The 14,374-nt window shown below is 39.6% G+C and overlaps 1 protein-coding gene across 1 annotated transcript in view; it reads right to left on the bottom strand.

The window, feature by feature from the left end:
* Positions 1-14,374, bottom strand: part of LOC124607061 (uncharacterized protein DDB_G0284459-like) — a 415,556-nt gene that overhangs the window by 156,552 nt on the left and 244,630 nt on the right. Inside the window, exons 5-6 of the mRNA XM_047139238.1 lie at positions 6,672-6,786; positions 1,865-2,061 (exon numbers count right to left, since the gene is read on the bottom strand). Coding sequence (XP_046995194.1) covers positions 1,865-2,061; positions 6,672-6,786 — 312 coding nt within the window. The remainder of the gene's footprint in view (positions 1-1,864; positions 2,062-6,671; positions 6,787-14,374) is intronic.

Here is a 14,374-nt window from a genome sequence, read left to right as displayed (position 1 = left end):
ACTGGCATTAACTCAACATGCAATTGGTTAAATGACATTGTGCTGGATTAGCTGCAAGGGGCCTGACGAACTCCACATTCACACACGCTTTAAGATTTTTACCTCTGAGGGTTCACAAGGGATCATGTCTATGTGCCTCCACTACCAGCTGATCTACTTAAATCCAGAAACAGCATTGCTGCAACAATTACTCGAGAGACACTAATCCAGGTTTGGGAAGAACTCGTCTATGGACTCAATGTGTGATGAATGGTGTTCATCTTGAACACTTGTAAGAAAAACTGTTTGAGATGCTCTTTCATTTGATGTATTATTTACAATCGTAAATTGGATGTAATAAATGTTACAAAGCCTTAAAAACCATCAAGTCCAGATAACAATCCTTTGCTTTTATTTGAAAAACCACGCAGAGATGTTTGTCAGGTACTCAGTGCCCATACTCTTAATCAACATACTGAAACAGAAAAAAATTGCCCTGCTCCTATTGATGAAATTCAAATAAAACTAGAAGATATCAGGCATATGAGTTGCATGGATTCAACCACTGGATACTCGCAAGTCACTTTACATCCTAGTCCCAGGCCAGCTTCGATTTTTTTTATTTTTTTATTTATTTTTTTTATGGCAGGTCTTATCAAATTACAGATTTATCATTTGGATTAAATGTATCAATAAGCATGTTTATGAAGGCCCTGGACAAACATTCAGGCCCCAGTCTGTTACAGAAGATACTGTTATATATTGATGATGTCATGATTATTTCAAAAATGTGGTCTGACCATAAGGAGATATTTGAGATGTGGCAAAAATTTTCAGAGAAAGGAATCTCAATAAAATTGAGCAGCTTGTCTTTTGGTGTTCAAGTATTTGGGGCCAGTGCATGGTCAAGTATTTTTTCTTTCAAGAAAATGATTTAAAAGTCAGTATTAAGCAAAATTTTAACTGGGTTAGAACTGGAACTATTTTATGGCTTCCTACAAGTCACCATTCATCTTCCAAAATATTAAAAATATCTCACATCCCCAATTAGCCCCCACCTACAAACCATCATACGGGTGCCCTTGTTTAGGGCTTAACATTAATGCAGAGGATATAAGACTGGATCCATGTAAAATAGAGGCCATTGTAGAATCCCCTTATCCATGAGATATGAAGCAAACACAGTTCTTTGGATGACAGTGGAGTGTAATCTTCAGTGGAGTAGGTGAGTACTATTAAGAAGCAGCTATAGATATAGTATTTATATAGCAAAAATTGATTATGCTACTTTGTCCACATTGGAGAAGGTCAAATCGATTGGTTATTTATTTCTAAAAAAAATCTTCCCAGTCTGTATGAATCTTTAATATTGTTTCTGATTGTCATGTTTACAATAAAATCTGAGTCTGATTTTCATTCCTGCTCTGTTCCTCACAGCAAAAACATAAGTCTCATTTTAATTTGATCTTCATTTCTTTTTCATTCTTTTGCTAAAATTACATTACCCCTATTCATCTTATATAACTTCTCTTCCAACTGCACTAATGTATCTTTGGATTCTAATGCTCTGGAATTTATTGGCCTTAAATAAAGAGTAACAAAAGCAACTGAGTTTGTTTCATCACTATTAAGCTTATACATTATTATTGTTATTATTAATATTATTATTATTATATGAATTAATATGTCCACTGAGTGATGTATTGTTATGTTTACTGATTCACAGTATTTGATGCAGGTTACAGAAACATTTTTTACAAAAGTACGATCGTAAATAACATACTTGCTGTGGATTTTACAAAACTTAATCTCTAGTCATTCAGGCAATAGAAAAACCATTTCCATTTGTTTCTTTTGCATCATTAATCCAAAAACTTTTTCTTACGAATGGTTTGGTGGCTTTGGTGGGAACACTTTGCTGGCTGTCACCTTCACTACTCCTGCTTGAAAATTCTTTGGCCGAGAGAGGGACGGTGGTTTATCAGGTGGTTTTAATCTGTGTGAAGGCAATGGATCACCATGGGCCTTATCAGCAACCATTCCAGACTGAGAAATCACCTCTGAAAGAAATGCTGCAGCAACCTACAACAAACAATTCATATGAGCATAAGTTAACTACATAATTTCAAAGTGCTGAATTTTACATCACACTGTTTAATTACAAGTGCAACTTATCAGTAAAACTATAAAATACTAACAGTACCTGTTCACAAGCACTTCTCTTGAAGTGCTGAAAACGTGAACTAGGTTCTTTTACTATAATGATACTACCTACACAAGATCCACACTCTTGCCATTAAAATTGTAATTCCAGGAAGGACAGCAAATAACAAAATTTTACTGACTGTTACACAGCTTAAGTTTGCAGGTAATTTGGTGTTATAAGTGGTGCACAATCTAGTACACAGTTCTATCACTTTCAAACAACTCTAACCTGGGTGGGCACTGAGTTGAACTGGGCTTAGAAGAAAGATACAAGCATATCATTCCATTCTGTTTCAACTCTACAATGGAGTTCATCAGCTGCAGTGGTTGCTAAATGGTGACATTCCAGTCTCTTGGCAAACCATGACTACATGTTTTCAGTGGGTGAAAGAGCTGGAGAACATGCTGGCCACTGCAGTAGTCGAATACTGTCTGTATTGATGCAGGTCAGGACAGCAGAAACAAACTGAGGTCTTGCATTATCTTGTTGAAAGACAATGTAATAGAGACCTCAGAGACAGGGCACTCCCATTGACATTATGTGTCAGTAACATAATGGCTGCTGTCCAAATTACACAAACCAGAGGTGATAATGTTGTGAACCCAATGGCACCCCACATCATCACACTAGGTTCTGGGCCCATATGATGACGATGAATGCAATCTGCCAATGTTCATTCTGCTCATAGCCTCCACAAATGGATACATCCATTGTGATACTGTATATGGAACCAGAACTCAACTGAAAAGGCAACGCAGGGCCACTCTTGTGTCCAGTGTTGTCATTGGGTGCACCACTGTCACCATACCTCTTTGTGTCACCATGTGAAGGGAAGCCAAAACAATAGTTAATGGTGCTCCAGACAATGTTGCACTGTCCATATGGATACTCCCCTTGCTCTAAATACACTAATTTTATGACTCAAGGCACTCAATTTGGCTTTATGGTCCTGCATAGCTGGGCACACAATATGTCTGACTTTCAGGCCTCTAGTTGTGTGGGATCATGGAGATCCTGGATGACTTTCAGTATGGCCCTCTCAAAACCATCTATGTCATACAATGAAGTGACAAAAGTCATGGTATACTTCCTAATATCATGTTGGACCTCCTTTTACTTGGCATAGTGCAGCACCTCAATGTAGCATGGACTCAACAAGTCACTAGATGTCCCCTGCAGATATATTGAGCCATGCTGCCTCTATTGCCATTCACAATTGTGAAAGTGTTGTCAGTGCTGTATTTTGTGCATGAACTGATCTCTCAATTTGTACCATAAATGTTTGATGAGATTCATGTTGGGTTATCTGGATGGCCAAATCAATCGCTTGAACAGTCCAGCCCATGAATGGCTGCAAATGATCTCCAAGTAGCTGAACATATCCATTTTCAGTCAATGATTGGTTCAGTTGTACCAAAGGAACCAGTCCATTCAATGCAAATACAGCTCATACCATTATGAAGCCACCACCAGCTTGCACAGTGCCTTGTTGTCAGTTTAGGTCCATGGCTTCGTGGGGTCTTCACCATACTCGAACACTACCAATAGCCCTTAGCAACTGAAGTCAGATATCATCTGACCAGGCCATGATTTTCCAATCATCTAGGGTCCAACTGATATAGTCAAGAGCCCAGGAGGCACTGCAGGTGATGTTGTGCCATTAGCAAAGGCACTCGCATCGGTCATCTGTTGCCATAGCCCATTAACAACTAATTTCGGCACACCAGTGTTGCTTGTCTGTCAGCACTGACAACTCTATGCAAATGCCACTGCTCTTGGTCATTAAGTGAAGGCCGTCAGCCACCGATATCACCCATGGTGATAGGTAATGCCTGTACTCTCACCACATTCTTGTCACTGGACCTCAGAGTATTGAATTCCCTAATGATTTCCAAAATGGAATGCTCCATGCATCTAGCTCCAACCACCATTCTATGTTCAAAGTCTGTTAATTCCAGTTGTGTGGCCATACTAATGTCAGAAAGCTTTTTACGTGAATCATCTGAGTACACATGACAGCTCCACCAATGCATTGTCCTTTTGTACCTGGTGAATGTGAAACTACCAGCTGTATATGTGCATATTGCTATACCATGAATTCTGTCATCTCGATGTACATGCATGGTAGTTGTGGGATCCCAAACAAAGCAAGCAGCAATATCCCGGGAGGATAGACCAAAGCTTTGATAGGCCATGATCCTGTAGCTGTCAAATTCCAGCACATACTAGTAGGTGCTTCTCGTTCTTACATGAGGCATAACACCACTTTCTCACAGACATTGAAGTGCAATTTTTAAAGGTAAAACTCACCGTGTATTCTTTCTTTGTATACAGAATACAGATGGCATCAATCCTTTCTGTTTTGTGTATCTGTGCTGAAATGCTAATCATTTGTGTATTCACGCATGTAGTACACTTCATGACAATGTTTGTTGCATGCCATCTTCATCATGTTGAATTTTAATGGCTGGCAGTGTATAATGTTTTTTATATAATTATGGAAATATGATTCCGCCTGAGCACACACAAATTCTTCTTGTGTTCACTAAAGACAGAATCTTATTCCAAAATTATATATTAGGAAGCAAACAGACAAAAGGTTAGTCTCAACATAAGACAAGAATTGTTTTTATATTTCACCCTGTAGAAAGATACGCATTGCATAAATCTATGCATGTTAAATGCTAGAACACAAATGTGTTTAAAGAGAAATTTTCTGGGCCCTACTCGCTTGTACAGATAACGAGTTTTCAGTGCTGGGATGTAGATATTAAAAATCTGTTGCCTAGAGCACAATTTTAAGAAAAAAATAACAGTTATCTTTATGACACTAGCATGCAACATATTATCTTCATAAGCAATCACGTTATCTGTCAGCAATGTGCTTCCCTCATGGCTGTGACCCCTCTTTTCATAGTGAAAACAACAGAAAGCAAGACTAAATAATGTTTCTGTCCATTTTCAATTCACTGTATAACATAAATTACGATGCAATAAATTAGTGTGGGTGGTGCATGAAAATACCTGTTTCTGTTAGCAGTTGGACACAGTAAACAATGTGTTTGGTGAAATGCAAACACAAAACCTTCTACTTATCATCTCTTCATCCAGTGAGGGATATTAGAGAATACACAAAAGTAAATGTCATATGCTCTCTCTTCACTGCTCTAGTGACAATGAAGTATTGGTAATGGGAAGTGATAGTTTACTGTGTACTTAACAGCATATTAGCATACACTGTAACAATAACAGGTACCATTACCACTGTCTCTACTAATATTACTGCTATGAACAACAGTGCCTGAGTTAAAATGCTTTCCTTGTTTACTAACCAGTCCAATATGCATCTGACCTATCAGATGGGATGTATGAGGAATTTAATTATACTTCATCATCTGTACGCATCCACACCCTTAAAACATTTTATTATCCCAGGGAAATTGACAATTTGATAGCTGCCTTTAGCTTCTATAAAACCACATAAAAGAGAAAGCTGAACAGAATTTTGTGATTCAGGATGATATTATGGCTAATATGGTCAGATGGTAGTATTTTACATTCAAATTGGCCTCATTATCCTCAGAAAATAAGAAAACAAAGCATCCAGAAGTAACACTGCTTACATGGAACATGTAGTATCTAGACTCTCTTGGATTATTGATTAATCAAATAGAATAGAATACAATACAATCAAATGACATGTGCCCTGATAGCCTGGTACATTAAAGCGTCCACTTCTGGGATGCGGTGAAATCCACCAGCCCCGGATTAAGCCTATCTCATACATTTACGAGGCACCAATGTGTCAACCAGCCTGGATGTGCATTTTAGGCAGCTTTCCACATCCTCCTAGGTAAATATGAGGCTGGTCCCGATGCCCTGCCTCAGTTACATGAAGCATAAATACTTTGAAGCACAATGTCACATTTGAGCTTGCAATTAAACTAGATGCAAACAAAGGGATACACATATTCCTCCTGGATGGTGGTGGGAAGGGAGGGGGAGGGGAGGGATGAGGCTGGCAATAACCTTAATATGCCTTTGGGAGTGGCAACCCATCATAATAATAATAGCCTATATATGTGTGTGATTGGCACTCTGTAAAACTGGACAGGGTCCATAACAGTTCTGGCCCAGCAGTAGCTGGATAAAGGGCACTGGACAGGAAGGAAGGAAGGGAGGAAGACTCAAAAGGAAAGAGAAATAGCTCTGGAGCACAATAACATATCTTCAAATTCAAGTCATCACAGCAATATCACTTTAAATTCAACATAATAGATTAATAAACTGAGGGTTTAAAAAAAAAAAGGAATAACAACAATAATGCAGGGGACAAGTAAAATTCTGTCTCTTAATTTCTTTGTGTATGTGTCTTTTTTCATTGTAACTAGATTTTTAAATGATTTCTTGTTGCTTTGTATTTTGCCCAAGTAATTGAATAACATTCAAACAACTGCTGATGCAAAAACAAATACTCATCCATTACCTTAAGCTTTTGTTCTTTATCATGTACCCATGACGTTGTGTTGCTTCCTGCTGAGTTACAGTGGACATGACTTGGTGAGACATCTCTCTCAGGAAAATGCTCAGAATCACAAGAACTGGAAGGAAAAAAAAGACAAGTCATGAACAATATTATTTGATTCATACTCTCTCCAAGCAAAAGCAATACAACATTAGTGTAACAATCTGTTTCATGACATGAAGCGAAACAAGTCAAATACACCAATGTATGGCATGGCAAATACTTAATCATAGAAATAATTATAACCAGATGAATATCAATGAACAGCTTTGATCACATGTTAAACATCACTCATTGTTTAAATTTAAAAAGCAAACATTAGTTTTTAAAACATTTTATCTATGATAAATCACAAATAAATTAGTTTTGCTATACATGCTTGGTAGAAAATAAAAGCTTTTTTGAAAAATAATTGTCTTCTTAGTATCAATCTTTGACATATCTGTGTAATAAATTATGCATAACATGTTTCTCATCTGACAAAAAAGAAAATATTTTATATGAAGCAGCCAGAGTGGGCTTGGACCATTTTATGTTCCAAAATTTCCTGATGTTATTCATTATGTATGTTATGAGACTAATAAACCACAATTCACAATTCAGTGTTTTCCTCACAAGTGCCAGGAACGTATCTCGGAAAGTGATGCTGTAGTTTAGAACAATTGGTACTTTTTCAGCATCACCAACTACAAAGAGAAATCTAAAATATGTACATGTGTAACTAGAATGTTTACTGTCCACAAGTATGACACATCATGCTCCAACAGAATTAATATTTATTTCAGGATGCTTATAATTTATTTTAAGGCATTTTTTCTGCAATATCATAACACATGAAAAATGAGGTTATTATATGTAAATAAATTAAATGGAACATCCTGCCTGGCACTGCGTGTTGGCCTTGCAACACATTCTATGACTGATTGTGTAATCTTCTTGACGTCAATTTCTGATAGCCTGTATCTCCTTTATTTTGCAAACATTTACAAAGGATGGACAACAAAAATTTCCAAACCAAATGGCCCAAGTTTAACCCTGTAATAAAGAATATGATGATGATGATACCAGTTTCAGGGCACTAAATGGCATGGTTATTAGTGTCTTTGCAGAATATGAACTAAATTCTTAGTGAGTATACATCTGATACGTTCATATCAATATAGCACCACCCAGCATCGCTGGTGTGGCAGTTGTGCTTCCGACTGTTGTGGTGAGAGGGCGATGAGGCTGTTGTAAGCCTCGAAGGTAATGGTGCAGGGAAGAAAGTACCACATTCACAATCCATGATGGCAGCCTTCATCCTGTCACTCTGTTTGGATAAATGGTGAGCTTCCCTTTCTAACTGTATTCAATGGAGCTCTGTTGTGCTAAGCTCAAAAGGGACTCATTAATCATGTATCAGATTAGTGGCCACTATTCGTGGAAACTGGTTCTATAGCTGATATGCTCAATTGTACTGTTTGAGCCTTGGCATTGCCTTGTAGAATTATACATCAATGTCTGCCCTCCAAATGTACCAGTATGTGGGTTTAAATACATGTACAGCAATATTTGAATTGTAGGCATGTGTCCAGTCACTTTTGTGCTTTAGTATGAGCAGGCCATGACAGTCTCGTTTTCTGTTACGGGTTTAACATTCTAAAGTCAGTTGCTAGCAGGTTTATGTACAGTAAATTGTCACAAGGAGGCACCTTTGTCTCAAGCATGATTGTTTTTTGGTGGGATGGTGTGTGTATTGATGCTTTTTTTGTGTAGAGTTCTGAGCTGTTAATTGTGTACTAAGTGACGCTGACAAGGGACGTTTGTGGACCAGTGGATTTTGCACCAGCTGCTGTTCCTGAATATGTTGTTTCTGTCAGGCACTGCTGGTCTGGCACTGGTACTGAAACAACTTGTCATGAAATATTTTGCCTTTACCAGTTGTTAGAAGTCTGTTAGTGTACGAAATGATTTTAAACCAAAATTTTAATATTTAGGTCAAGTTTTGATTGCAATGTTCTGGTAACAGACTGGTGTTGCAGAGTTTAGTACAACTTGGAAACCTGGCCAGATTTAGTTTAAGTAACATAGGCCACTGGCCATGTAGTATTGTTCTTTAATAGTACATTGGGTGGCATACTAAGTATTGCTCAAATAAATTTGTATAATTCAGTAATATGTGACAATCTCCTTGTCTGCTGTAAATTTTCATGGGGCTTTTGCCCTATTCAATTTGTTTAATTAAATGAATCATGCTACTTGTAAACACCTGTGGATGCCATACATTTTCAAGTTGTTGCAGTAACTAATGCTTTTTTTCCCTTTTTTCCCTTTTGGGTAAGTGGGATTTTAAGAGACTTTGCCTGTTGTTCAATATCCTTTGTTTTATAGCTCAGTGAATGTATAAAAGCTGTCAGTCATTGTTGAAATTGTACCTTTACAGCTGGGTTTTTATTTGTGGTAAAATTTTTAAGGCCAGTGACTATTGCTGTCTTGAATATTTTAATTATAAAATATCGGTTGACATTGTTTGGTTCTGCACTCAAAGCACCAACATGTGTCGTATGTGGAATGTTGCTAGTAAATAAAATTGTTTAATGTTAATTCACATGTCTCCCCACTGCCTTTCCACATCCAGATGCTTGAGGACCTGTATGTACATTTGAAAAGGTTGCATCACTGTTTGACCAAGATATCTTGCATATGTCGGTACTGAGCACATAGTGTTTTGTTGTAACTATATCCTGCTACATGTTTTCAGAGAGTATCACCATGGGAGCAAGAAGTGAGATGGGGCTGAATCATATGAAAAAAAAAGTCTGTAGTATGAATTAAGAAACCATAGTGAGCAGGAGGAGGGCAGCATCGCTAAATTATGTCAGCAGCTGTGGATAGCTTTAAGTTGACCAGTAAACATAACTGTGGAAACAGTTGGAGAGGTGTCACCTGCCCCACTTGTAGCTTTGTACTCTCCCACATGCAAAAGAGTATTGCAGTGTTAGTTGGTGGCTCCCCATTTCTGGACATAAATTTTCCATTTGCAAGCAATTTTAGCACATGTTGCTAATAGGGTCCATGATGTGCACTTTATTAATGCAGATCCCAAACTTTTGTTGAGCATTCAGGCATTAAGGGAGGAAATTTTGTTGTTGCAACAATGCATTTCTTTCCTTAATTGGCACAAGGGGAATGAAGTGAATGAGACCTATGGTGAGCAGAATTTAAGTGATGTTGAGGGGGTGAAGTACGCAGGTAGCTGTGTGGAAAGAGTTTGTAAACTTTGGAATCCTCTCATTCTGGTTACTCAGAATGTCCAAAGGTTGTGGATTAATAACATTAGACAAATTTTGGAGTTATTGAGGATAATGGTCAGCTGCAAAATCAAATTGTGGTAATTACAGATTCCTGATATTGCTTTTCAAGTAATTTAGCATTGGCCACTTGGTTGGTAGAGTAGGCTAACTGCTGAAGATTTGCAGGATGAAGGATCTCTTGGTGACCACTGTAAGAAAATTCTCTTTGGAAACCTGGGGACCTGCAGGCATATGGAACTTTTCCACCAAAATTTATATAGGGTGCAAGCAGCATTAGGAGATTATATTGATTGTGTGGGGCCAGCAGTGGTAGCACTCCAAATAGATATTCCACAAAATGAGGCAGGAGAGCATGTGGCCAGTCAAGGGTGTTGTTTGATCATAAGCCACACTCATTTTCTGTTTTAGAGAAGATGGTGGTTAATATCAAATACATCTGATACAGCAATATGAAATGGGAAAGTAAGGAGCAGTGGTGCAAAGTGAGGTTAGCTCTTGAGGTTGGTGCTACATCTACATCTACATCCATACTCCGCAAGCCAACTGATGGTGTGTGGCGGAGACAGGCTGAGACAGAACATGCAGCATGTCTGAGAGTGCATGCTGCCATTGCAGTAGGCAGGGACACTTGGTTAAAGAGTGCAAGATCGGTGCCCGAATAGCTGGTGGCAACAATTGGTGGTGGGGTGGGGTGGTAGTCTTTCACAGTGTGGCTGTCATAAGGTATCTGCTGCACAACACATTTGCATTTTGCGCGTGTCGCCCTTGCTTTTGAGCCAGTGTGTGTATCTATTGATTTCGGGAGTAGTGTCTCTGTAATTGATTATTCCTGGTACTGTAGGTATAGACAAATTGCTAAATTACACAGGCTGCAGCCTGTTTGTGAGAACTGCCAAAATGTTTCAGTAAAATTGTTAAGGGTTACGAGGCAGTCTCACTGTAAACAGAGGTTACGGGATCTCATGTAGCCTTTGAAATTTGTGGTAGCCAAGCGCTTACTACAAAAGTATTGTTAGGCTGTGATTTCTTCAGTTCCACACATTGCATGTTGGATTTTGTTGGAAAAGGGTTGCACTTCAAGGTTGGTTGCTTGGTTGGATGGAGAAAGGACCAAACTGTGTGGTCATCAATCCCTCTGACCTTGGAGTAACTAAAACCAATAAAATCCCATATTAGAAGAGGGGGCTACTATGTCCATAAAATGATAAACTATTGACAGCGGAGGAAGGAAAAGGGCAGAAGAATAGGTGAGGGAAAGAAAATGACTAATGACAGGGGTGTGAAGGAAGAAGCACAGAAGACAAGAGAGACGCTCAAGACATAACAGATCCCATAAGGAAAGGAGTGGGAAGGCAGAGGGCTGGGGTGAACCACCAAGCCCAGTTGAAGCCAATCCAATCAGGGCGAAGGGGGGAGCAAGAGAGCCTGCCATCTCCTCCACTCAGCAATAAGGTGTAAGGTCCCTCCCTTAAGTAAAGCAATGAAAACCCCCATCATGAATAAAATGTAAAGCAAGATCTGCCGCAGAGGCAGTGTCAGCCAACACCAGGGGTAGTGAGTCTGGAAAGCTAAAAGTCCATCGCAGGGCGGTTAAGTTAGGAAAGCCCAATAAGATGCGAGCCACAATCAAAATCAATCCACAATGACAGAGAGGGGGGTCCTCACGATGGAGGAGATAACTGTGAGTCAGCCAAGTACGGCCGATGCGGAGCCGGCATAGGACAACAGAGGCTTTATGAGAGGCCCGTAAGAAGGACCGCCACTGAGTTGTAGAATCCTTAATTGCCCTGAGCTGGTTGTGCTTCAAGTTTAGTCCTGAAAAGAAGTATAGTATTTGCACTCATAATGGTATTCTTAATACGTGTACTGTCCAAACCACTAACACTGAGTTTGATGTGGGGTACTTGCCTGAATCTGAGGGCACACAATTGTATATTTGCTACGACAATTTCCAGAGGTATTGACTGATAAGATGACAGTCACTAACAGAATTCAGTACCAAATCAGACTAACTGACCAGACAGCGGTAATGCAAGATCCGTATCAGCTTTCATCACCAAAGATGAAGAAGCTGCATAAAAGTGTTAATCAGCTGTTAAAGGATGGTGTGATTAGACCTTCTGTTTCACCTTACACAGTCACAAAGTTCTTGTTGCCAAAGCTGAATAATGCTAAATATAGACCAGTGGTTGATTACCAAGCATTGAATCAAAAGGTGTTGGAGTCTCCTGTCCTTCCTGACTTAAATGATGCTTTACTTGATTTGTGGTGGCTGGATTTTAATGGGGCTTGATCTTAATCAAGCCTACTACCACATACCCTTTACCAAAGAATCTAAGCCATTAACTTCCTTTTGCACTAACTACAATCTCAGTGAGTTTAATAATGTCCCTTCTGCCCTGTCTACAGGTGCAGTGGTGCTTCCTCATGTGCTAGGTTTGGTCCTGGGGGAGAGATTTCAGAGGGGAGACTCCAAACAGGTCGCTTTTGATACTTTGAAGCATGCACTTAGCATTGCTCTGGTGCTGGGGATTCTCAATTTCAAACTCCCATTTGTGGTTCAAACTGATATGTTTAGTTCGGGCACTGGTGCAGTGTTTTTGCAGGAAGAGGATTGGGAGAACAGGCCTTTAGCCTAAGCTTTGAGAGCCTTTCAGGTGCAGAAGTGAATTATTTAGTTTATGATTTAGAAGCCCTAGTGGTTCTGTTTGCAGTTGGGGCATTTGAGTTCTCCCTAGAGCAAAAAAAGTTTCAAACTGAAGATTAATAATCATGCTTTGAGCTGGGTTCTGGCCAGGCCTTACAAGACCAGCAGAATTGCGCGATTTCAGTTTGAAGTAGTCCAGGTCACAGATGCACTCATCTGTATTTTTCAGCAGGAAGGACAGGAGATGGCAAAAGAAGGCATGAGGCGCCATATCCAGAGGGGCAGAGGTGCCAGATTTCATCATAACCACCCCTGTTTTAGATGTGATTCCTTCATTGCTCATTGCCCTCAAGGAAAAGCAACAACAGGACAGGGAGCTGGGTGGGATCTGGTGGGAGCTGGAGGAGTGTAACTTAGTGAAGAGTTACTCCTTGGAGAACAGTTTACTGTGTTACTGCACACATTATGACGTGAAACTAAAAATCTGTCTCCCAAAAGTTTAGTTTCTACTGTATTAAGCTATTATCATTGGTTGTTGTGTGGTGGCCATCTGCAGCTGCATAAAACTGAGATGAAGATTAGGGAACATCTTACCTGGAAGGGCAAGAAAGCAAATATCAAAAAATTACTAGGCCAATATCAGGGATGCAACCTTACTAAACTGAATACAAACACTAGGAAAAGTTTTCTGCTTTCCACTAGGTAACTTCAATCTATGGTTAAGTTCTTCATCAATTATTTAGGCCCCCTTCCCCACACTACAAATGGCAATATGTTTATTTTTGTGATGGTCGATGCCTTCAGCAAGTTCATGTGCCTGGTGACCAGTAAGGAAACAATGACTGCCATTTGTATCCAAGCACTTATCTATGATCTTCTCCAGCATTGCACATTGGCCAGCAATAATGCTCCCATGTTCATGTCCCGTGAATTTAGGAAGTTTTGTTTTAATAATGGTGTTACGCATGTGACAATTACGCCATGCTAAGTACAACCATCTTTTGTGGAACAAATTAGTAGACTTTTAAAATCCATCCTTCTAATTTATCACTCTCATCCCCAGCTATTCCCAGCAGAAGTGGAATAGTTCTTTATACTGAGTCTTTCTCTCAATGCCATTTGCCATGTGGCATGTAAGACACTGGTTCACCTTCTCCCTTGACTCCTCATTGAGCAACTTATTGTCATTAAATGATTTGTTACTTTAGAGGATCGACCCTGAAAATATAAAGGCTAAATGGGATCCTGCCAAAAGAAACATCTCTCTTGCACATCAATGAGAAGCTCACAGGTATAACCAGGTAAGCGTGCAGCATTGGTAGCAGTGGGAGATATTGCCTACATAAAGAAATTACGGAACCAAAAAAAAGGAGCACAGGGGATCATGGAGAAGACGTTGCCATTTTTTATTGAACCATGTAAGGTCATGAAGGTTCTGTCCCCGCTGCCAGCTTCTTGTTCCAGGACATCAGAACACACAGACAGATTAGGGGATGTCGAAGCTGATATGTAATGTAGTCGAGAAGCTGGGTTATCCACTCCTGCATTCACCTTACGAAGGAGGAGACTGGTACGTTGGTATTGATAAGGAACTGCCCAACACTGCTGGTGTGGCAGTTGTGCTTCCAGATGTTGTGGTGAGAGGGCAAGCACCTCAGCAAGAGGTGATCTGAAGGTGGTGGACCAGTGTAAAAGAGGTAGTTGGCTCTTGGAGGATGTCGGGC

The sequence above is a fragment of the Schistocerca americana genome, chromosome 3 (assembly GCF_021461395.2).
Source record: "Schistocerca americana isolate TAMUIC-IGC-003095 chromosome 3, iqSchAmer2.1, whole genome shotgun sequence".
NCBI lineage: Eukaryota > Metazoa > Arthropoda > Insecta > Orthoptera > Acrididae > Schistocerca > Schistocerca americana.
Note: the sequence above shows the minus strand (reverse complement) of the source record. Positions and strands in the feature narration are given on the sequence as shown.